This window comes from Ranitomeya variabilis, chromosome 4 (genome assembly GCF_051348905.1).
Source record: "Ranitomeya variabilis isolate aRanVar5 chromosome 4, aRanVar5.hap1, whole genome shotgun sequence".
NCBI lineage: Eukaryota > Metazoa > Chordata > Amphibia > Anura > Dendrobatidae > Ranitomeya > Ranitomeya variabilis.
In genome coordinates, this window is record NC_135235.1 from 182786908 (window position 1) to 182813248 (window position 26341).

The window sequence follows — 26341 nt, forward strand, 5'->3', positions numbered from 1 at the left end:
TGATGCCAGATATTCTAAGCCTGCTTCAAGCAGAGGTGATTTCCCATGTACAACATATGGAAATAGGAGAAGGTCACTATTCCCACCTTTTTCTGGTGAAAAAAAACCCTCTGGGAAACACCGTATCATCATAAACCTGAAACCTCTAAATCAGATAATAAAATACCGAAGATTCAAAATGGAATCGATCAGATCAGCAATCCCGCTGATTGGTCAGGACTGGGTAATGGCGACGTTGGACCCGAGGGACGCATACTACCATGTGCCAATACATCCAGACCACAGGAGGGTTCCTCAGGTTCGCAATTTCCCAAAACAAGCGGGTCAGCCATTACCAATTCAATGTTCTTCCTTTCGGAGTCTCGTCTGCTCCACGAGTCTTCACCAAGATCATGTCAGAAGCAGTAATCTTTATCGGACAACAGGGGGTCTGTATCATCCCATACTTGGATGACTTTCTCATCATCGCCCCATCCGCTTCGCAGCTCAATCAGGACGTGACGAAGTTCCTCGATATCCTAGGGTCACTCGGGTGGATCCCGAATTTGGCAAAATCAGATCTCCGGCCATCTCCACGGAAGAAATTCCTAGGAGTTCTTCTGGACTCGGAGAAGAGGATGTCCTTTCTACCCAAGGACCGTCGAATCGATCTTGTCCACAGGATCTCCAGGTTCAGAAGCCAAAAAACCCCAACTCTAAGAGACCATGTCAATCCTGGGTTCATTAACATCATGCATCCAGGCAGTCTCCTGGGCCCAAGCCCATACGAGAACTCTTCAATCTCAAATCCTGAAGTATTCAAGAGGAAGCCAGATGGCTTTAACCAGGAAGATTCCCCTTCCCTCTCGGGTGAGATCCTTCCTCTCATGGTGGCTGAACTCACAAAACCTACATCGGGGAGTCAACTGGGATCAGACTGCTCTCAGAGTACTCACAAGAGACGCAAGCCAGAGAGGTTGGGGCACCGTTATTGGTGCTCCCACTTTCAGGGGTTGTGACCTCCAGATGTAAGACACAGCTCCTCAAATCTGAGGGAATTGAAAGCAGTGGAGGAGGCGCAAAGAGCTGCATCTGTCCTCATTCAAGGTCACCATGTACGGGTGATGTCCGACAATATGACCACTGTGGCCTATCTCCGGCACCAAGGGGGCACAGGACACTCGAGCCTAAAGTTAACTGCTGGAAGGATTTTTTCCTGGGCGGAGAATCACCTTCTGTCCATCTCCGCAGTACATATAAAGGGACTAGACAATTCCCAGGCGGATTACCTCAGCAGGAGGGACTTCCATCCAGGAGAGTGGTCTCTAAACCGGGATGTATTCCTATCCTTAGTCCAGAGGTGGGGAACTCCCGATGTGGACCTGTTCGCCAACAATTGGAATACAAAATCAAACACCTTCTACCTGACCTCCTCAAACGAGGCGCAGGGACTGGACGCTTTCTCCCATCCCTGGGAGTTTGCCCTAGCATATGCCTTCCCGCCAATCCCATTGCTACCCAGAACATTACAGAAGATCCGGATAGATCAAGTTGCAATGATTCTGGTAGCCCCATTGTGGCCAGGGAGAAGCTGGTTCAGCGCATTAACAGGCATGTGTCTAGAAGGCCCGATTCTGCTTCCCCAAAGACGCAACCTTCTTCAACAGGGGCGTTGATCCAGGGAACTAGTCTGACTGCCGTATGTGGAGTCGGGGAGGAATTTTTTTCCCCAAGGTGGAGCTTACTCTTTGCCACATGGTTTTTTTTTTTGCCTTCCTCTGGATCAACATGTTAGGGCATGTTAGGTTAGGCTATGGGTTGAACTAGATGGACTTAAAGTCTTCCTTCAACCTTAATAACTATGTAACTAGGTCCCCTGATCCATCTGGACCTACACAAGCTAAAGCTGGCAGCCTGGTTACTGAAGCCGAGATCCTGAAAGCCAGAGGACTCTCACAGGAAGTGATTGAAACCCTACAAAAGAGTAGGAAGCCAATAACTAACGCCATCTATGGCAAAATATGGAAAAAATTCTAGTCATGGTGTTCCCCGAACAGACTGGATCCATTCAACCCAAATATTGCACAGATCCTTCAATTCCTCCAGAAGGGTTTGGAACTGGGACTTTCACCTAGTACCCTAAAGGTTCAGGTGTCAGCTCTTGGGTCTTTCTTCGACCAAGATCTAACAAACCACCGGTGGATCAAACGATTCATAACATTGGCTACTAGAATCCGTCCGAGACTTCAAGTTCAGACTCCTCCTTGGGACTTGAACCTTGTTCTAAAAGGTCTGACCGTTGACCCCTTTGAACCCCTTTCAGCCTCCAGCTTAAAAATCCTGACCCTCAAAACAGTCTTCCTGGTAGCTATCACTACCGCCAGGCATATAGGGGAACTACAGGCCTTATCAGTCCAGGAGCCATTCCTGACCATAACCATGGATAGTATAATCCTCAAATTAGATCCTTCCTTTATGCCTAAGGTAGTTTCAGACTTCCACAGAAATCAAGACCTCATTTTACCCTCATTCTGTCCAAATCCCTCTAATCGAAAAGAAGAGGCCTTTCACACCCTGGACGTCCGCAGTGTGGTCCTGTTCTACCGCCAACAGACAGAGTTGGAGGTTGGACCAAAACCTGTTCGTCCAGTGGTCAGGACGAAATACAGTAAGGGCAAGAAAGCTGCCAAAAGCACGATCGCTAATTGGATTAAACAAGCCATTAGTCTTGCATACTCATCCCAGAAGCTTGCACCTCCAGCTTCACTAAAAGCCCACTCCACCCGTTCAGTCTCGACTTCCTGGGCAGAGAGGGGAAACGCATCATCGGAGCAGATATGCAGAGCCGCCACCTGGTCGTCAGTCCATACATTCACCAGACACTACAGGCTCAACTTCAATAGGGACCTATCGTTTGGCAGACGCGTTCTCCAAGCGGTTGCCCCCCCTAAAGAAATTAGCGGTTGGTATCACTCCGATATTGCTGTCGTGGAAGGTGACTGGAGAAAATAGAATTAGTCTTACCGGTAATTCGGTTTCTACGAACCTTCCACGACAGCACTAATTTCCCTCCCTATCTGATGTATTTATTAGATGATTCCTGCACTTAAGTGGTAACTATACATGCTACTGTGTCCAGAAAAAACACTGGTGGTTGCAGGAAGGGGAGGGGTATTTAACCTCTGTTTCCTGTCCCCTATTAGGGCGGGGAGACCTCCTCCGATACTGCTGTCGTGGAAGGTTCCTAGAAACCAAATTACCGGTAAGACTAATTCTATTTTTCTCGGAATACGCTGACAATCGCAGCATGCTGCGATTTTCTCAGCTCGTAAAATACGGCCGAGAAATATATGACTGATGGGAGCTGCCCCATAGAGAAACATTGGTCCGAGTGTAATGCGTTGTTTTTGCGCTTATCATACGTCCGTATTTCTCTCTAGTGTTACCCCGGCCTAAGTCGTATCAAATTTTTCCACTATCATAAAAAAACAGTTTCCAAATCAGCAGGATCTGTTTAAGCGTCCCAGAGTTATGACCTCATAAATTGGCAGTGGTCAGATTTTAAAAAATGAGGCCCGGTCATTTACCTACAAAGTGCCATGGCCCTGAAGGGGTTCACAGAAGCCTACCTACAATTTTGTCAATGTGTGTAAATACAATATTATAATGGAAAAAATGTGTTTGGAGTCAAGTGCATTTGTGAAAGTGACTCAAAGTATCAGTTTCTTGTCACCGGAGATATAGATAATATTTTTCACTTTTATTTAACGGGAACCTGTCATTTTCCCTGTAAAAGACTTTGCTATCCTGTTGTGCAGCCTTTCAATTTGTATCCAAGTAACCCTGTATATTACTGTGGTGCATACTTTATAAGTAAAACAAACAACTTTTTTAGAATGATCGCTCAGTAGTCTAATGACCTTTTCAGGAATGGGCTAGGCATAACCATCTTCGCCTTCTGACACCTCCCATCCTCCTATGATTTCTTCTCCTTCCACACAGCAAATGATTTATTCTGTACATGCACACTTTTTCTGTGAAGTAAGACTTTGCTGGCTGTGTAGAAAATGTCATGCACTTTAACCATAGGTGAAGAGCGATGCTACAGGGCAGAGAAGGATATCTGTGTATAGTTCAGAGATGCTCAATAGAATACAACAGAACTTCAAAGCTTTTTAAATATCCTATGATCTGCTGTCAGTGATGTACAGGATTTATTAGGAATATATTAAAAGGCTGCACATCAGGTTGGCAAAGGTGTTTAAAGGGAAAGCATAATGACAGGTTCCTTTTAAATGGTCTATGTATAAGGGCTCATGTTTCCTGATGAGAAAGAATACAACATCAGCATGTTATTGCCTAGATCACATGATTAGGGGCAATATCTGTGCCTTTTGACCATTCCTCTAATTGCACGGCTGATTACAGCCCAATAGTATATTTTAATATGGGAAACTTGAAATGAGACCGGTGATGTCTAGAAATGCTTTTTAGCTGAAGGTAAAGGATTCATCTGCAGTCAAATAGCATCAACATCATGTTATGGGCTGCCTTACTGTAGCAGTAGCTACAGGGAGAAATTAACTTTTATTCTACCTGTGGCAGTTATCTTCCAGTCATAAGGGTGGTACAAGGAGCTGTTAGTCCTCGCTCACTATTCAGTGAGTTTGATGTAATCCCTCCCTAGTATTTTGATTGTCAGAGTAGTGTGATCCCTAAATGAGAGTTGACTGTAAGTTTTTTTGCACTGCTCCTATGACCGGAAGACATCGGCCACAGATGGGATAAAAGTTCATTTTCATCCTATAGCCTGTGCTCCTTTACAGTGGGCTTATATAATTGTAACACTATTTATCTGCAGTCTATTCCTGCATGTGTAGGTAAATGGCATCTCTGAACGTCACTAGTTCTTGTTAAATATTCACAAGTTGTCCTATTTTTTTTAGGACATAACAGATGTTATTGAAAATTTGAATCATGTTATTTAGTTTTTTTAGGGATGTGTTACAGACTTTTGAAACAAAAAAGTAAAACTTTATTAAAAAAAAAAAAGCAAAAAAACACATTCTTCTTCTGTCCCATTTTCATAACTCTGCAGTTTTCTTCATCATTTTGTTGCAGATCGTCTACAATGAGTGAGTTTCGAATTCATCATGATGTAAATGAGCTCATCAGCGTGCTCCATGTGCATGGAACTGAAGGAGCTGAGCTTTACATAGATCTCCTACAGAAGAATCGCACACCATATGTCACCACTAGTGTGTTTGCTCACACTGCCAAGGTAAATCCCTTAAAATCTTGAATTATGAAGGTAAAATACTTCTGCTCACCTTTTTGTACCTCAGCTCCATTATAGAACTAATGAAGTAGCAGCTGTAGTACTTCACTCACGTGGTGGAACAGAGAGGTAGGAAAAATGGGAACACAGTGTCTTTAAATCCTTGTTGGTTTGTCAGGCAGCATAAACCAACTAATGGGGAAACAACACTCAGCCTTTCTGGCTAAGACTGGAACAAAACAACAAAAGGAAAACCTGCTGCAACACAGTCCGTATGTTGCTGGCTGCACCCCACTCTGGAGCAGCACAGTTTCAGTCTGTGCTCGACGAGCCACAAAGCCTCTGGAGACTCCTCTCTCCAGGGTAGCTGAACCCGGACTGCCTGTAGAGCTCGGTTATTTAAATCCAAGCCTGTGACTTTCCCATCATGTGATTGATCACATGATCATGACCTCACGCAGGTCTGCCAGGGAAGATAAAGTGGACCTGCTCCCACCCACTCTATGAAGGTCCACATAAAACCAGCCCTTTTTATGCAACTTAACACTCACAATCACGTAGTGTGCTGGAGAAAAATGCTCTGGTTTCATATCGCTGACGCCGTTAAATGCAGTGACACATATCTCCCCTCTATCACCTTGCCAGTGACTCTGTCACACAGCATCTAAAGATTTTATGCCATTTTGACTGTCAAGGAAAGTATATGAATCAGGATATGTTTATTAAACACTCCAGTGTTGTTTTTTTTTTTTTTTTTTTTTTTTATCTTTTTCATTTCAGCTCTAGAGTGGTGCCACTAACTTATGGTCCCTGAACCTTGAATAATACTTGCCAACCACCGTCTTCAGCTATTGCCAGCTTCACTCCTGTCCCAAGCTGCCATCTTGTGACCGTAATTTCTGACTGACCGGAAGTCAGTGTAACAATCACAAGCTCTTGATGTAAGTCTAAGAGAGCCTCATTCTGGCTCTCATAGACTTACATAAAGTTTTGTAAAGCCGCTGCTTTTTCCGTTCATCATAACTCATTTATTTTGCTCATCATTAGAGATTAAATATGTGTATCTTGGGAACTTGCTTTTGGCGGCAAAGTTCTCCAATCTGTAAACCTGGAATAAATTATTCTCTTTTGGTCATTCTGAAGGGAAAAGTGGTAATTGCACTTGTATTTCTCCAGTCACCTTCCACGACAGCATCAACGGAGGATGTCTTCCCGCCTTAATGGGGGACAGGAAACAGAAGAGGTTAAATACCCCTCCCCTTCCTACAACCCCCAGTATTTTTCCTGTCCCCTATGGGGCATGAAGAGGTTTCCGATGGTGCCGCCGTGGCCGGCGATCTGGATCACCCCACGTTATCTTTCAATGCCGGGTAGGTGAGGTTGGGGGCTCCGCTCTCCTCCATCAGTGGCTGCTCCCGTCTCCACGTGTTTCCTGTAACTCTGGACCTTCCCGCCCCTCCTGTGCTCCCTCGTGGGGTAAAGCGGGGCGGGGATGTGTGGCTGGGGTCCTCCTGTAGCTCCCCGGCATCCTCCTCCTCCATACTGCTGATTCCGTGGGTCGCGCTCACGGAACGTGATGTTGGCCCGAACTTCTGGTTCACTTCCTGTGCAGTCCATGCTGGGGCACACGTGCGCGCCAGAGGGTGCCGGGTCCTTGGAGTCAGTGGCAATGTGGGGGGCGTACTGTCATTCCCCCCCCATTGGACTTGGGGGGAACAGAATGACGCTGAGACCTCGGTTTTGCATAAAATCCTGGTCAAGGATGCCACCAGGTAAGACTCAGTCTGTGTTCCCCTGCGACTGTGGACACACTGACATGGATGGCGACAAACCCCTCCCTATCTGCGTCTGCAGAACCCAGTGTTCCCCCTCCTACTGTAAGTAGTGGGTGATTGTTCCCTGCTATCCAGGTACTTGTAGCCCATGGGTTACTTAGCATACCTTCTCTCTCTCTTGTTAGGGAGAAATGGTCCCTGCCCTGAAGAAAGATAAGACGAGCCGCATGTGTGGTATATGCGTCTCCAGGCTCCCTTCCACACATAAGAAAAAGCTTTGCCAGCTGTGCACAAATGAGGTGTTAGTTACGGAGCAGCCCTCCCTCCTGGATAGCATCAAGACCCTCCTAAAACAAGATGTCCAATCCTTTATTGCTACTTCTTTCCAGGCCCCATTACCACAAGCCCTCCTCCTAAGAAATGGAAGATGGCACCTGTGGAATCTGACTCGGGCAAAATCCAAACCTCTAGTTCAGAGGGTTTTTGGGAGAATGATGATTCAACTTCCAACCCTAAGTCAGAAAATAAGAAATATTACTTTTCTTCCGAAGATGTGGAAGAACTGATTAGTATGGTGAGAGGCACCATGGGGGTTGAGGAGGAGGAAGTAAGACACTCTGTACAAGATGAGATGTTTGGGGGTCTGAAACCCAGAGATCAGAAGGGGTTTCCTATACATGAGAATGTGCAGAACCTTTTCCTTCAGGAGTGGGGCCTCCCTGAAAAAGGTCGTGTCCCTTCGGCAATACCGCTCATTGGATGGAATTGGGTAATGGCTACACTAGATCTGAAGGCGGCATACTATCATGTGCCGATCCATCCCGACCACAGAAAGTTTCTCAGATTTGCAGTTTCCCACGGTCACCGGGTCAGGCATTTCCAGTTCAACGTCCTACCCTTCGGCACCTCATCAGCACCTCGGATGTTTTCCAAGATCATGGCGGAGGCAGTGATCTTCATCCGACACCAGGGAATGTGCATTATCCCGTATCGAGACGACTATCTTATAGTTGCACCATCTATCCCCCTTTTGAACCTAGATGTGGCAAACACCCTGGAAATCCTGAAATCTCTAGGCTTGATCCTGAATTTAGAAAAATCGGATCTTCATCCTTCCACAAGGAAGAAGTTTCTAGGAATCCTTCTAGATTCAGAGATGAGGACATCCTTCTTACCCAGGTGCAATATTATTCTGCCCCTTTACTTTCAGTGCAGCAAACTCACTCCAGAAGTTCATTGTGGATCTCTGAATGATCCAATGTTGTCCTAAATGCTTAATGATGATAAATATAATCCACCTGTCTGTAATCAAGTCACCTTATAAATGCACCTGCTCTGTGGTAGTCTCAGGGTTCTGTTTGAAGCACAGAGAGCATCATGAAGACCAAGGAACACAACAGGCAGGTCCATGATACTGTTGTGGATAAGTTTAAAGCCGGATTTGGATACAAAATGATTACCAAAACTTTAAACATCTCAAGGTGCACCGTGCAAGCGATCATATTGAAATGGAAGGAGTATCATATCACTACAAATCTACCAAGACCCGGCCATCCCTCTAAACTTTCATCTCAAACAAGGAGAAGACTGATCAGAGATGCAACCAAGAGGCCCATGATCACGCTGGATGAACTGCAGAGATCTACAGCTGAGGTGGGACAGTCTGTCCATAGGACAACAATCAGTCATACACTGCACAAATCTGGCCTTTATGGAAGAGTGGCAAGATGAAAACCATTTCTCAAAGACATCCATAAAAAGTGTATTTTAAAGTTTGCAACAAGCCACCTCGGAGACACACTAAACATGTGGAAAAAGGTGCTCTGGTTAGATGAAACCAAAATCAAACTTTTTGGTAACAATGCCAAACTATATGTTTGGCGTAAAGGCAACACAGCTCATCACCCTGAACACACCATCCCCACTGTCAAACGTGGTGGCAGCATCATGGTTTGGGCCTGCTTTTCTTCAGCAGGGACAGGGAAGATGGTTAAAATTGATGGGAAGATGGATGGAGCCAAATACAGGACCATACTTGAAGAAAACCTGTTGGAGTCTGCAAAAGACCTGAGACTGGGACGGAGATTTGTCTTCCAACAAGACAATGATCCCAAACATAAAGCAAAATCTACAATGGAATGGTTCACAGATAAACGTATCCAGGTGTTAGAATGGCCAAGTCAAAGTCCAGACCTCAATCCAATCGAGAATCTGTGGAAAGAGCTGAAAACTGCTGTTCACAAACGATCTCCATCAAACCTCACTGAGCTCGAGCTGTTTGTCAAGGAAGAATGGGCAACAATTTCAGTCTCTCGATGTTCAAAACTGATAGACATATCCCAAGAAACTTGCAGCTGTAATCGCAGCAAAAGGTAGCGCAACAAAGTATTAAGTTAAAGGGGCCGAATAATATTGCACGCCCCACTTTTCAGTTTTTGAATTTCCACAAAAATTTAAAATAACCAATAATTTTTGATCAACTTCACAATTGTGTTCCACTTGTTGATTCTTCACCAAAAATTTACATTTGATATCTTTGTTTTGAAGGATGATATGTGGGAAAAGGTTAAAAAGTTCCAGGGAGCTGAATACTTTCACAAGGCACTGTATATTTAAGAAGACATCAGGGTCCACTGACCAAGAGAATTCCACTTCCCGGTCATGTGAAATCGGCCCTATTGTGGTGGCTGGACTACTGAAACCTTCAGCGCGGGATCAGCTGGAATCAGCTTCCCCTGAAATACTCCTTTCGGATGCCAGTCAGAGAGACTGGGGTGCAGTAGTAGAAGGATCTTACTTCTACTACTTGGATTGTGGCCCCTAAACATCAGCTCCAGCTCGTCAAATTTGAGAGAGCTGAAAGCTGTGGAGGAAGCATTTAAAAGCCTCATCAGCTCTGATTCAATATCACCACGTACATGTCTATTCAGACAACATGACCACAGCAGCCTACCTCCAACAAGGGGGCACAAAATATGCCAGTCTAAAATCAGTCGCGGCAAGGATTTTTTCTTGGGCAGAAAAATGTCTATTGTCCATATCGGCAGTACATGTAAAAGGATTAGACCATATTCAGGCAGCTTTCCTCAGCAGGAAAGACATCCATCCAGGGGAGTGGTGCCTGGACCAAGCAGTCTTCTTGTCCCTGACTTCGCGATTGGGGAGTCCCAACGTAGACCTGTTTGCCAATGACCAAAATGCAAAAGTGAGGACGTTCTTTTCCCTCTGTCCCGCAAGCGGAGCATGAGGAATAGACTCCTCCCATCCTTGGAGCTTCAGCCTGGTGTACGTCTTCCTGCCAATACTGATGCTGGCGAGAACACTACAGAAGATTTGAATAGATCAAGTCACTACGATCTTAGTTGCTCCCATGTGGCTAGGGAGAAGTTGGTACGGTGCCTTGCTAGACATGGCTCAGGAGGGTCCTTTGCTCCTGTCTTAGGAGTTCGACCTCCTTCACCATGGTCCCCTTCTATATCCGGATCTAGACAAATTGAACCTTGCAGCCCGGCTACTGAAGCCAAAATCTTGAAGTCAAAAGGACTCTCGTATAGCGTAATCCAAACTCTCCAGAAAAGTAGTAAGCCAGTAACTAATGCCATATATGGCAAGGTCTGGAAACGATTCTCATCCTGGTGTTTCCCAAACACTCCTGATCCCTTCCATCCCAATATAGCACAGATTTTTTACTTTCTGCAAAAGGGGTTGGAGCTAGGATTTACACCCAGTACGCTGAAAGTGCAGGTATTAGCTCTTAACTCTTTCTTTGATTAAGACCTAGCTGGCCACCGCTGCGTTAAACGCTTCATGACCTCTGCAAATAGAATTCGTCCTAGGCTCCGTAGTCAGATCCCTCCTTGGGATTTGAATATAGGGAGAATGAGGAAGTAGGGGGAGGTCTAAAATAATTATCCATTGTGTTGAGCCCAAAACTAATTGCAGGGTGCCCAAATTGACTCAAATAATTTAATCCCTGCATTCAGGACAGCTGTCATATATTCCATTTTACTAATATCAGAAATTCTGTAGATCAAGTCCTGAAAAGAGGAGGTTGTTGTTCTTCCAATGGAGAGCAATCAGGCATCTAGCTGCCTGTAACCTATGAAGAAGCAGTTTAGAAGAGTTTTTACCCATCCCCCTGAGAGGAACGTTGAGAATATAAATCAAAGGAACCAGAGATACCTCAGGGTACAGTACCTTGTGGATCAGGAATTTTATTTAGATCCAGAACCCCATTGTTGCATTACCTGACCAGAAGACGTGAGTTAGCATACCTGACAAGGTCCCACAGTGTCAGCAGATATCTGGATACAGGGAGTTAAGCTTATGTAGGAGATCTAGTTTCTCATACCAGAAAATTTATATTTTATATTAATTTTCCTTATATAATGTACCTATTTATATAATGTACCTAATTCACTCTCTGTCTGTGTCTTCACTCTCTGTCTGTGTCTTCACTCTCTGTCTGTGTCTTCATTCTCTGTGTGAATTTGTCGTCTGGTATTTCTCCCCTTTTGAAACAGACAATTTTTATTGTTTTCCTTCCTTCTTTTAAGTACCATAACTATTTATCCATTGACTATGCCATATGAGCACTTGTTTAGATATCTCCTTTAACCCCTTACTGACATCGGGCGTATATTTACTCCGATGTCTGTCTCCCTTCCTTTGATGTTGGCTCCGGGGACATGTCAGCTGTTTTGAACTGCTAACATGTGTCTGCAATAGCCTCGAGTGGAATTGCTATCTACCTGTGGCTATTAAAGGGAATCTGTCACGACTTTTGTTTGGCTATCAGGTAAAAATACCATTCAATTCAGTGCGCCCTATGCATTACACAAGTACTTCTGAAACCCCCCTGACTCCCCACGTATGATCCATAAATACCTTTTTTATTCCTCCTGCGCTGTATGTTAATATGGTTGGTATGGTCCAATGGGCGGGGCTTAGTGTCTGTCTCTTCCCCCCCTCCTCGCTTGCTTTTGCGCATTCCTTGCGGTGAATTTCGTCGATTGCGTAGTTTTCGCGCGTGCGCATTCCAAAGGCATCTTGCGCGTGCGCAGTATGCTTTGCCCAACAGTGGGCAAAGCAGAAAAGCTGTGTTGTCTATGTGCCGGCATACGCAATTGCTAGGTGCTGGAGCACAATCTGGCCGCTTTGCTGTGTGGAGTGTTACTTCTAGTCCTTTACACTCACCTCTCCATAATAGTAGGAGCTGTAATGAGAACACTGTGATATTGCAGTCTTTTTTTTTTTTTTTTTTTTAACAAAATAGAGGTGGTGGGTACATGCAAAGGGAGTGATGCATGACCAAGCACACTGTGACTCCTTTTGCATCGCTAAAAAGCCATTAAACATAGAGACAACTGTGATGTGAACCCTGCCTTAAGTACATTTACTTGTTATTTACTGTGTTCAAACAAGTGTAAGTTTTTATTTAAATATCTTCAAATTAACACCTGTTTTTCACAGGTGAAAATAGCAGAATTCTCCAGGACACCAGAAGATTTTCTAAAGAAATATGAAGAATTAAAGTCGAAGAATACTCGTAATGTTGACCCAATAGTATATCTACTTTCCAAACTTACAGATGACAAAGAGGTACAACAGTATTTGGACAAATGTAGAGCTTTAAAAGGGTGTATGAAAAGGGAATTTTTTTTATTGCATAATTTGACATTTTGTTTATGTAAACTCTTTATTATTTTTATTATTGCAATATTATTAATTTTTACAATTCACTTCAAAGTATTCTAGTTCTCTAACATTCAACAAAAATGGTATGAATTCCTTAATGGTAGAACTGACTAATCTGTTTACTACTGCAAAGAGAGGAGAGAATCTCATTTATAATAGTAGGTGAAATATTAATATATTGAGTATGAGCATACCTAGGAATGCACGAATCCCAATAATCGTGCTGTGTAAATAGTCTGCCAATCACCTGACGACTGAGAGAATGTTCGTTCATAGGATGAAATGAGCTTTGTTAAACGATTACACAGGTCTTCAAAAAAATTTTTTTCAAGAGCTGTTTTGGTTATTCCACGTAATCTTTGTTTTTAAGTGCGCTGAATCCGAAAATGACCTCCGTTTTGCATAGGACACGTTTTCTGACAATTTAAGTAACTATGTTAAATACACAATACCTCAAAATAAATGAAGGTAGACTCATAAAATTAATTTTTTATTACAAATGTTTCATGAAAATCATTTTTTAACTGCAATGAGCTCACTTAACACACACTAAAATCAATTCTTCTTCCCTGTGAGGCTCCTCTTGGTACATTTACGCTTGTGAGTAGCATCTGGAATGTCTCTGAAGCGTCCGACGATTTTTTTTAGTCAGGGTCTTTGTTATTGCATAAAAATTTCTCTACGACCTCTTTAAATGCAAACCACCCTTCTTTTTGAGGATATTCACCACAAATGTAACAGAAACTGTCAGGCAAATTAATACACTTCCGCTGAGCCATAATGCTAATTTTGGGAAACACGGTTTAATATGACGAGCTAACACGAACTGAGATGAAAAAGTGTGAACAGGCGAGAACCAAGATAAAACAATTGAATCAAGCCCGAGCATGTCAGAGCCTGCTCGTTCAGCTTGCAACATGTTGATGCTGGTTTCATTAGCTCACAATGAAAGTTCTTTTCTTTGAAAGTTATATTTTTTTTGCATTGTATATCTTCAGTGCATTGATCTGAATTAATTAATAGTAATTTTGACTTTCAAAACCCTAAAAAAAAAACATAAAAAATACCAAAACTTGAGAGAAATATACTAAATTTGAAGAGAATTTTGCATTTTGTGGCAAATCCTGACGTTCAGGATTTTTTTTCAATATTTTTTTCCGTATTCAGCACACCAAAATACATGGAAATTAGATGAAAATAATCAAACAGCTTTTTAGTGGCAGACCTGTATTATCGATCTCTGCAGCGCACCATACTTTGTGTAATCAGGACCTGTCCTGTCGAGTAAATGGCAGACTATATGAGCTGAACAATCTATTACTGATCGTTACACAAAACAAACATTTTTGTCAAATTTTAACCCCTTAATCCCATATGACGTACTATCCCGTAAAGGTGACCTGGGACTTAATTCCCAGTGACGGGATAGTACGTCATATGCTATTGGCCACGCTCACGGGTGGAGCGCGGCCGATTACGGCCGGGTGTCAGCTGACTATCGCAGCTGACATTCGGCACTATGTGCCAGGAGCGGTCACGGACCGCTCCCGGGATTACGTTTACGGTTGGGATTAGGGTTAGGGGTGTGTCAGGGATAGGGGTGTGGTTAGGGTTATGGTTGGGATTAGGGTTAGGGGTGTGTTTGGGATAGGGTTTCAGGTAGAATTGGGGGTTTCCACTGTTTAGGCACATCAGGGCTCTCCAAACGCGACATGGCGTCCGATCTCAATTCCAGCCAATTCTGCGTTGAAAAAGTAAAACCGTGCTCCTTCCCTTCCAAGCTCTCCCGTGCGCCAAAACAGGGGTTTACCCCAACATATGGGGTATCAGCGTACTCAGGACAAATTGGACAAGAACTATTGGGGTCCAATTTCTCTTGTTACCTTTGGGAAAATAAAAATTTGGGGGCTAAAAAAAACATTTTTGTGGGAAAAAAATAAATTTTTATTTTCACGACTGCGTTATTAACTGTAGTGAAACACTTGGGGGTTCAAAGTTCTCACAACACATCTAGATAAGTTCCTTGGGAGGTCTACTTTCCAATATGGGGTCACTTGTGTGTGATTTCTACTGTTTAGGTGCATCAGGGGCTCTGCAAATGTGACGTGACGCCTGCAGACCAATCCATCTAAGTCTGCATTCCAAATGGCGCTCCTTCCCTTCTGAGCTCTGCCATGCGCCCAAACGGTGGTCCCCCCCAACATATGGGGTATCGGCGTACTCAGAACAAATTGGACAACAACTTTTGGGGTCCAATTTCTCCTGTTACCCTTGGAAAAATACAATACAGGGGGCTAAAAAATAATTTTTGTGGAAAAATTTTTTTTATTATTTTCACGGCTCTGCGTTATAAACTGTAGTGAAACACTTGGTGGTTCAAAGTTCTCACAACTCATCTAGATAAGTTCCTTGGGGGTCTAGTTTCCAAAATCGTGTCACTTTTGGGGGGTTTCTACTTTAAATGCCGCTGTCAAATGCTGACAGCGGCATTTAACCGGAGCTTCGCTGACCTCTGATCATGTGACGGGGGTCAGCGATGCGTCAGGATAGTAACCATAGGTCCTTGGGACCTTTATGGTTACTGATGCTGATTTGCTGTGATCGCCACCCTGTGGTCGGCGCTCATAGCAAGCCTGCAATTCAGCTACATAGCAGCGATCTGATGATCGCTGCTATGTAACTGAGCCGATCCAGTTGGAGGCAAAAGTAAAAAAAAAAAAATGTTTAAAAAATATGAAAAAATATAAAAGTTTAAATCACCCCCCTTTCACGCCATCCAAAATAAAACGATAAAAAAATCAAACCTACACATATTTGGTATCGCTGCGTTTAGAATCGCCCGATCTATCAATAAAAAAAAAAGCATTAACCTGATCGCTAAACAGCGTACTGAGAAAAAAATTCAAAACGCCAGAATAACGTTTTTTTGGTCGCGGCGACATTTCATTAAAATGCAATAACGGGCGATCAAAAGAACGTATCTGCACAAAAGTGGTATCATTAAAAAGGTCAGCTTGGCGCACAAAAAATAAGCCCTCATCTGACCCGAGATCCCGAAAAATGGAGACGCTACGGATATCGAAAAATGGCACAATTTCTTTTTTTTTTTTTTTTTTTTTTTTAGCAAAGTTTAGAGTTTTTTCTCACCACTTAGATAAAAAGTAACCTAGACATGTTTGGTGTCTATGTACTCGTAAATGACCTGGATAATCATAATGGCAGGTCAGTTTTAGCATTTAGTGAACCTAGCAAAAAAAGCCAAACAAAAAACAAGTGTGGGATTGCACTTTTTTTGCAATTTCACCACACTTAGAATTTTTTTTCCCGTTTTCTAGTACAAGACATGGTAAAACCAATGGTGTCGTTCAAAAGTACAACTCGTCCTGCAAAAAATAAGCCTACACATGGCCATATTGACGGAAAAATAAAAAAGTTATGGCTCTGGGAAGGAGGGGAGCGAAAAACGAAAACGCAAAAACGAAAAAGAGCTGCGGCGTGAAGGGGTTAAATAAGCCTCTTTTGTTGATGACCAAAGATCGGCCTATATAGCAATTATGGCTCAGATTTCCAGTGGAAATGGGGGATTATTTTTCCTAGATGCATCAGGAGGTACTGGTAAAATATTTTTTAATAATTTGTTGAGCAAATTTCTGCAAGCAAACAGTGAGATTGACTTGTCTGTTACATCATCTGGGATTGCGGCCACTTTTAGATGGAGGGCACAGGGCTCATTCAGCACTAGGATTGCCCTTTAATCTAGCGCTGTCAGAAACTCCTGTCTGTAATATCACTAAGGGCTCTGGGAAAGCTAAGGTATTACAAACTTGCAAAGTAATTATTTGGGATGAATGTACCATGGCGCACAAGAAAGCTGTCGAGGCCCTTGATCACACCTTGAAAGATCTGCGGGGAACTGATCGTTTAATAAGGGAAATTATTGTAATTTTTGCAGGTTACTTCTGCCAGACATTACCTGTTCTTAAGGGAGCAACACCAGTGGATGAGCTAAATGCCTGTCTAAAATTTTCTGGATACATGTTCAGAAGCGAACTCTTACTACTAATATGCGGGTTCATTTGATCGGAAATAAAACTGCGGACAAATTTACACACCAGCTACTATGCCTTGGAAATGACAGGTTCCATACTGATTCCACTACTGGTCTCATTTAATTTCCTTTCCGGATGATTTTTGTGAAATGACATCTTCAGTAATGAAACTTATTGACCAAGTTTTCCCTGATATTTGTAACAATTTTAACAACCATTAGTGGCTTTGTGAACGTGCAATCCTATCGCCTAAAAATGATAGTGTCAGCTCCATAAATCTACTAATTCTGGGAAGGCTGCCTGGTCTAGCAACCACATAGAGTAAATGTCCATTGATTCAGTCATGGAGAGTGAACAAGCCGTAATGTATACATTGGAGTTCCTGAATTCTTTTGAGCCTCCTGGAATGCCACAGCATAAGTTCACTTTAAAAATAGGAGCCACAATAATTTTGCTTCTGAGCCTTGACCCACCAAAAATGTGTAACTGCACAAGATTGTGCATTAAAAGTCTCATGCCAAATGCTCTTGAAGCGACTATTCTTATGGGACATTCTAAGGCTATGTGCACACGTTGCGGATTTGCCTGTGGATTTTTCCGCACTGAATCCGCACCTCTTAGCGGAAAACGCACATGCTTTTTCTGATGCGTTTTTGTATGCGTTTTTGAAAGCTTAATAAAGATCTATTATTGAACAAACAAAAAAAAATGTGTGATGTAATTTCTTGTCCAACCTCCTCTTTTATATTTGTCCAACCCACACTCCATTACACACAGATATAAAGATATGGGATAGACAGATCGATAGATAATATCTATCGATCTGTGTATAGATCTATATCTCATTCCTTCTATCTATCTATAGATAGATAGTTAGATATGGGATAGATAGAAGGAATGAGATAGATGTATAGATTGATCTATATATAGATAGATCTATAGATACATAGATATAACTATTCATATATCTATCTATAGATATATCTGTCCATAGATATATCTATGGATAGGTGTAGATAAATATATGGATAGTAAGATAGATACAGTGCCTTGCGAAAGTATTCGGCTCCCTGGAACTTTTCAACCTTTTCCCACTTATCATGCTTCAAACATAAAGATGCCAAATTTAATTTTTTGTTGAAGAATCAACATAATTGTGAAGTTGAACTAAATTTATTGGTTATTTAAAATTTTTGTGGAAATTCAAAAACTGAAAAGTGGGGAGTACAATATTATTTGGCCCCTTTACTTTCAGTGCAGCAAACTCACTGCAGAAGTTCATTGTGGATCTCTGAATAATCCAATGTTGTCCTAAATGCCTAATGATGATAAATATAATCCACCTGAGTGTAATCAAGTCTCTGTATAAATGCACCTGCTCTGTGATGGTCTCGTGGTTCTGTTTGAAGCACAGAGAGCATCATGAAGACCAAGGAACACAACAGGCAGGTCCGTGATACTGTTGTGGAGAAGTGTAAAGCCAAATTTGGATACAAAATGATTTTCAAAACTTTAAACATCCCAAGGAGCACTGTGCAAGTGATCACATTGAAATGGAAGGAGTATCATACCACTGCAAATCTACCAAGACCTGGCCGTCCCTCTAAACTTTTATCTCAAACAAGGAGAAGACTGATCAGAGATGCAGCCAAGAGGCCCATGATCACTCTGGATGAACTGCAGAGATCTACAGCTGAGGTGGGACAGTCTGTCCATAGGACAACAATCAGTTGTATATGGCACAAATCTGGCCTTTATGGAAGAGTGGCAAGAAGAAAGCCGTTTCTCAAAAAAAAAACATAAAAAGTGTCTTTTAAAGATTGCAACAAGCCACCTGGGAGACACACCAGATATGTGTAAGAAGGTGCTCTGGTCAGATGAAACCAAAATCAAACTTTTTGGCAACAATGCCAAACGATATGTTTGGCGTAAAGGCAACACAGCTCATCACCCTGAACAGACCATCCCCACTGTCAAAAAAGGTGGTGGCAGCATCATGGTTTGGGCCTGTTTTTCTTCAGCAGGGACAGGAAAAATAGTTAAAATTGATGGGAAGATGAAAGGAGCCAAAGACAGGACCATTCTTGAAGAAAACCTGTTGGAGACTGCAAAAGACCTGAGATTGGGATGGAGATTTGTCTTCCAACAAGACGATGATCCTAAACATAAAGCAAAATCTACAATGGAATGGTTCACAAATAAACGTATCCAGGTTAGAATGGCCAAGTCAAACTCCAGACCTCAATCCAATCGAGAATCTGTGGAAAAAGCTGAAAACTGCTGTTTACAAATGATCTCCATCAAACCTCACTGAGCTCGAGCTGTTTGCCAAGGAAGAATGGGCAAGAATTTCAGTCTCTCGATGTACAAAACTGATAGACATATTCCAAGCGACTTGCAGCTGTAATCGCAGCAAAAGGTAGCGCAACAAAGTATTAAGTTAAAGGGGCCGAAAAATATTGCACGCCCCACTTTTCAGTCTTTGAATTTTCACAAAAATTTAAAATAACCAATACATTTCATTCAACTTCACAATTGTATTCCACTTGTTGTTGATTCTTCATCTAAAATTTACATTTGGCATCTTTGCTTGAAGCATGATATGTGGGAAAAGGTTGAAAAGTTCCAGGGAGCCGAATACTTTCGCAAGGCTTTGTATATGGATAGATAGACAGATATATCTATAGATACATAGGTAGGTAGGTATATATATATATATATATATATCTCAATAGATATATCCATATCCATAGATATATCCAGAGATATTTCTATAGATACCCATCTATAGCTATATCCATAGATACCCACCGATAGATATATCCATAGATATTCATATCGTAGCTATTTCTATACATATATCCATAGATATAATAGCAAGGCGGATGTTTATTAATGAACATACAATATGTTTAATTTTGGAAAAAATGACGTGGGCTCCCGCACAATTTTCTGTGCCAGAGGGGGAAAGCCGGGGGCCAATATTTGTAGCCTGGGAATGGGGTAATACCCATGGCCCCTTCCCAGGCTATGAATATCAGCCTGCAGCTGTCTGAATAGCCTTTACTGGCTATTAAAATAGGGGGGACTCCCCCCAAAAAATAACGTGGGGTCCCCCTATATTTTATAGCCAGAAAGGCTACGCAGACAGCTGCGGGCTGATATTCATAGCCTAGAGAGGGGCCATGGATATTGCCCCCTCGGCTACAAATGCCAGCACCCAGCTGCCCCAGAAATGGCACCAATTCCGGCAATTCCTCTGTCTTCCCACTGCTCTGTAGCGGTGGTATATGGGGTAATAAGGGGTAATGTCACCTTGCTATTGTAAGGTGACATTAAGCCGGTTAGTAATGGAGAGGCATCAATAATAATCCTATAGTAGTGAAAGAGCTAAAAAAAAAAAAAAAACAGCCAGAAAAATTAATTAATATTCTTATTTTCACCAGACTTACAAACACGCCTAATTTCTGCGACACCCTCGATCGCCTGCAAGAAAATAAAAAATAATAAACCAACCGTATACTCCCTTTCCGCCGTAATCCAATTAATAACGAGTGTCCCTCGACGATCTTCCCTATAGAACAGTGACATCGGGTGATGTCACCGCTCTATAGGGCCTCCAGTGATACACTGACAGGAGACATTGGCTCCTGCAGTGCATCACTGAAGAGGTTACTGTAGTTTACTCTCTCTCGCTTTATGGCAATGCTGTGTGGCAATTTTCCCACACAGCCATGCCACAAGTGAGAGTATGAACTATACTCACAGCTGCGGAGGGATACAGTGCGGAAGGATACCTTCTGTCATTGTATCTTGGTGCCCCTTGAGAGCGGTCACATCAGCTGATATGGCAACTCTCCACTGGAGATCGTCGTGGGACACTCGTATTAATGGGATTTCTGCGGATCAGGGAGTATATTGTTCATTTTAATATTTTTTACAGGTGATCGATGGCTTTGGGATCAAGGTGATTGGTGAGTATGTACTCTGTGTTGTATGTACTGTAGTATGGACTGTATGTACTGTATGTTGTATGTACCTTATATGTGTGTATGTGGTGGTTTTTTTTTTTACATTCAACACATTAGCCAGATGATGGGACTACTACTGTCCCATGATTGGCTAATGTGTCAATCACTGTCACTGTAGCAGGCATAGCCGGATGGGACTTTTAGTCCCATCGGATGATATTCACACACACACACACACACACACACACACACCCCGCAGACCTCGCCCGCACACATACACGCACAGAGTCACCGCCCCCACACTTCCTTCCTTCCAGGCCGCAGCGTTTCTCGCACCCACATCCGCAGCAAAACTGCTGATACGTTTTACATCTGCGGTTTTGCTGCAGATGTACCTGACTCAATGCAAGTCAATGGGTGCAGAAACGCAGCAGATCCGCACAAAGTATTGACATGCTACAGAAAAAACACCACTGTGTTTCCTCGCTTTTTTTTCCACAGCATGTGCACAGCGGATTTGGTTTTCCATAGGTTAACATGCTACTGTAAAACGCATGGAAAACTGCTACAGATGCGCAGTGTCAAAAACGCTGCAGATCCGCAGCATCAAAAACGCTGCGGATCTGAGGGAAAATCCGCAACGTGTGCACATAGCCTAAGGAAGCAAATGTTTTCATTCTGCGTATTCATTTGCTACCAAGCCATGTCCTTCAATTTTAAGCTTTTGCAGTTCCCAATCTGACTTTCATTTACTATGACTATAAACAAAGCACAAAGTCAACAATCACTTAGCCCCTTCATGACCTTGGGGTTTTCCGTTTTTCCGTGTTCGTTTTTCGCTCCCCTCCTTCCCAGAGCCATAACTTTTTTATTTCTTTGTCCATATGGCCATGTGAGGGCTTATTTTTTGCGGGACGAGTTGTTCTTTTGAATGACATCATTGGTTTTAGCATTTCGTGTACTAGAAAACAGGAAAAAAATTCCAAGTGCGGTGAAATGGCAAAAAAAGTGCAATCTCACACTTGTTTTTTGTTTGGCTTTTTTGCTAGGTTCACTAAATGCTAAAACTGACCTGCCATTATGATTCTCCAGGTCAGTACGAGTTCATAGACACCTAACATGACTAGTTTCTTTTTTTATCTAAGTGGTGAAAAAAAATTCCAAACTTTGCTAAAAAAAAATAATTGCGCCATTTTCCGATATCCGTAGCGTTTCCATTTTTCACGATCAGGGGTCGGTTGAGGGCTTATTTTTTGCGTGCCTAGCTTGCGTTTTTAATGATACCATTTCGGTGCAGATACGTTCTTTTGATCGCCCGTTATTGCATTTTAACCCCTTCCCGACCTGTGACACAGCGTACGCGTCATGAAAGTCGGTGCCAATCCGACCTGTGACGCATATGCTATGTCACAGAATGATCGCGTCCCTGCAGATCGGGTGAAAGGGTTAACTCCCATTTCACCCGATCTGCAGGGACAGGGGGAGTGGTGCCTTAGCCCAGGGTGGCTTCACCCCCCCGTGGCTACGATCGCTCTGATTGGCTGTTGAAAGTGCAACAGCCAATCAGAGCGATTTGTAAAATTTCACTATGAAAAGTGGTGAAATATTACAATCCAGCCATGGCCGATGCTGCAATATCATCGGCCATGTCTGGAAAACCTGATCTGCCCCCCCCCACACCCACCAATCTCGTCCCCAGTCCTCCGTTATGTGGTCCGGTCCCCTCCGTCCGCCTGCCCGCTCCCCCGTCCTCCTGTCCGCTCCCTCCTTGCTCGGATCCACACCCCCCTGTGCTCCGATCACCCCCCTGTGCTCCGATCCACCCCCCCACCACCCCTTCATACTTACCGATCCTCCCGGTGTCCGTACGTCTCCTCGCTGGGCGCCGCCATCTTCCAAAATGGCGGGCGCCCGCCGAATCTGCCAGCCGGCAGATTCGTTCCATGTACATTTTGATCACTGTGATAAAACCTCACAGTGATCAAAATAAAAAAAATAGTAAATGACCCCCCCCCCCTTTATCACCCCCATAGGTAGGGACAATAATAAAAAAAAGAAAATATATTTTTTTTCTTTTTCCACTAGGGTTAGGGTTAGGGGTAGGGTTAGGGTTAGGGTTAGGGCATGTGCACAGTGCGGATTTGGCTGCGGATCCGCAGCGGATTGGCCGCGGATCCGCAGCGGATTGGCTGCTGCGAATTCGTAGCAGTTTTCCATCAGGTTTACAGTACCATGTACACCTATGGAAAACCAAATCCGCTGTGCCCATGGTGCAGAAAATTCCATGCGGAAACGCTGCGTTGTATTTTCCGCAGCATGTCAATTCTTTGTGCGGTTTCCGCAGCGTTTTACACCGGTTCCTCAATAGGAATCCGCAGGTGAAATTCGCACAAAAAAAACACTGGAAATCCGCTGTAAATCTGCAGGTAAAACGCAGTGCCTTTTACCTGCAGATTTTTCAAAAATCGTGCGGAAAAATCTCACACGAATCCGCAACGTGGGCACATAGCCTTAGGGTTGGAATTAGAGTTAGTGTTGGAATTAGGGCTAGGGTTGGAAATAGGGTTAAGATTAGGCTTGTGGTTAGGGTTACGGATAGGGTTAGGAGTGTGTTGGGGTTACAGTTGTGGTTAGGGTTGGGATTAGGGTTAGGGTTGGGATTAGGGTTAGGGTTGGGATTAGGGTTAGGGTTGTGATTAGGGTTAGGGCTACAGTTGGGATTAGGGTTAGGGGTGTGTTGGGGTTAGTGTTGAAGTTAGAATTGAGGGGTTTCCACTGTTTGGGCACATCAGGGGTCTCCAAACGCAACATGGCACCACCATTGATTCCAGCCAATCTTGCTTTCAAAAAGTCAAATGGTGCTCCCTCCCTTCCAAGCCCCGACGTGCGCCCAAACAGTGGTTTACCCCCACATATGGGGTACCAGCGTACTCAGGACAAACTGGGCAACAACTGTTGGGGTCCAATTTCTCCTATTACCCTTGCAAAAATAAAAAATTACTTGCTAAAACATAATTTTTGAGGAAAGAACAATTATTTTTTATTTTCACGGCTCTGCGTTATAAACTTCTGAGAAGCACTTGGGGGTTCAAAGTGCTCACCACACATCTAAATAAGTTCCTTGGGGGGTATAGTTTCCAAAATGGGGTCACTTGTGGGGTGTTTCTACTGTTTAGGCACATCAGGGGCTCTGCAAATGCAACGTGACGCCCGCAGACCATTCCATCAAAGTCTGCATTTCAAATGTCACTACTTCCCTTCCGAGCCCTGACGTGCGCCCAAACAGTGGTTTACCCCCACATATGGGGTACCAGCGTACTCACAACAAACTGGGCAACAAATATTGGGGTCCAATTTCTCCTGCTACCCTTGTGAAAATAAAAAATTGCTTGCTAAAACATCTTTTTTGAGGACAGAAAAATGATTTTTTATTTTCATGGCTCTGCGTTATAAACTTCTGTGAAGCACCTGGGGGTTTTAAGTGCTCACTATGCATCTAGATAAGTTCCTTGGGGGGTCTAGTTTCCAAAATGGGGTCACTTGTAGGGGAGCTCTAATGTTTAGGCACACAGGGGCTCTCCAAACGCGACATGGTGTCCGCTAACGATTGGAGCTAATTTTCCATTCAAAAAGTCAAATGGCGCGCCTTCCCTTCCGAGCCTTGCCGTGCACCCAAACGGTGGTTTACCCCCACATATGAGGTATCGGCGTACTCAGGAGAAATTGCCCAACAAATTTTAGGATCCATTTTATCCTGTTGCCCATGTGAAAATGAAAAAATTGAGGCTAAAATAAATTTTGTGTGAAAAAAAAGTACTTTTTCATTTTTACGGATTAATTTGTGAAGCACCTGAGGGTTTAAAGTGCTCACTATGCTTCTAGATAAGTTCCTTGGGGGGTCTAGTTTCCAAAATGTGGTCACTTGTGGGGGAGCTACAATGTTTAGGCACACAGGGGCTCTCCAAACCTGACATGGTGTCCGCTAGCGATGGAGATAATTTTTCATTCAAAAAGTCAAATGGCGCGCCTTCCCTTCCGAGCCTTACCATGTGCCCAAACAGTGGTTTACCCCCACATGTGAGGTATCGGTGTACTCAGGAGAAATTGTCCAACAAATTTTAGGATCCATTTTATCCTGTTGCCCATGTGAAAATGAAAAAATTGAGGCTAAAATAATTTTTTTGCGAAAAAAAAGTACTTTTTCATTTTTACGGATTAATTTGTGAAGCACCTGAGGGTTTAAAGTGCTCACTGTGCTTCTAGATAAGTTCCTTGGGGGGTCTAGTTTCCAAAATGGGGTCACTTGTGGGGGTGCTGCAATGTTTAGACACACGGGGGCTCTCCAAACGCGACATGGTGTCCGCTAAAGATTGGAGCCAATTTTTAATTCAAAAAGTCAAATGGCGCTCCTTCCCTTCCGAGCCCTGCCGTGCGCCCAAACAGTGGTTTACCCCCACATATGAGATATCAGCGTACTCAGGACAAATTGGACAACAACGTTCGTGGTCCAGTTTCTCCTTTTACCCTTGGGAAAACAAAAAAATTGTTGTGAAAAGATCATTTTTGTGACTAAAAAGTTAAATGTTCATTTTTTCCTTCCATGTTGCTTCTGCTGCTGTGAAACACCTGAAGGGTTAATAAACTTTTTGAATGTGGTTTTGAGCACCTTGAGGGGTGCAATTTTTAGAATGGTGTCACTTTTGGGTATTTTCAGCCATATAGAACCCCCAAACTGACTTCAAATGTGAGGAGGTCCCTAAAAAAAATGGTTTTGTAAATTTTGTTGTAAAAATGAGAAATCACTGGTCAAATTTTAACCCTTATAACTTCCTAGCAAAAAAAAAATTTGTTTCCAAAATTATGCTGATGTAAAGTAGACATGTGGGAAATGTTATTTATTAACTATTTTGTGTCACATAACTCTCTGGTTTAACAGAATAAAAATTCAAAATGTGAAAATTGCAAAATTTTCGCCAAATTTAAGTTTTTTTCACAAATAAACTCAGAAATTATCGACCTAAATTTACCACTAACATGAAGCCCAATATGTCACGAAAAAACAATCTCAGAATCGCTAGGATCCGTTGAAGCGTTCCTGAGTTATTACCTCATAAAGGGACACTGGTCAGAATTGCAAAAAACGGCAAGGTCATTAAGGCCAAAATAGGCTGGGTCATGAAGGGGTTAATGCAATATCGCGGTGACCAAAAAACGTAATTCTGGCGTTTCAAATTTTTTTTCTCGCTATGCTGTTTAGCGATCAGGTTAATGCTTTTTTTATTGATAGATCGGGCGATTCTGATCGAGGCGATACCAAATATGTGTAGATTTTATTATTTTTTTTGATTGATTTATTTTGAATGGGGCGAAAGGGGGGTGATTTCAACTTTTATATTTTTTTTTTATTTTTTTCACATTTTTTTTTACTTTTTTTAACTTTTGCCATGCTTCAATAGCCTCCATGGGAGGCTAGAAGCAGGCCCAACCCGATCGCCTCTGCTACATAGCAGCGATCTGATGTTCGCTGCTATGCAGCAGAATTGCAGGTGTGCTGTGAGTGCCGACCACAGGGTGGCGCTCACATCTACTGGC

General features: G+C 43.0%; 1 protein-coding gene across 3 annotated transcripts in view; it reads left to right on the top strand.

Moving 5' to 3' along the window:
- The window catches only part of TUBGCP2 (tubulin gamma complex component 2), a 362650-nt gene that overhangs the window by 28034 nt on the left and 308275 nt on the right, over positions 1 to 26341 (top strand). For all 3 annotated transcript variants that reach the window (XM_077259452.1, XM_077259455.1, XM_077259454.1), the window contains exons 2-3: positions 5101 to 5260; positions 12505 to 12633. In XM_077259452.1, coding sequence (XP_077115567.1) covers positions 5111 to 5260; positions 12505 to 12633 — 279 coding nt within the window. In that variant the 5' untranslated portion in view covers positions 5101 to 5110. The remainder of the gene's footprint in view (positions 1 to 5100; positions 5261 to 12504; positions 12634 to 26341) is intronic.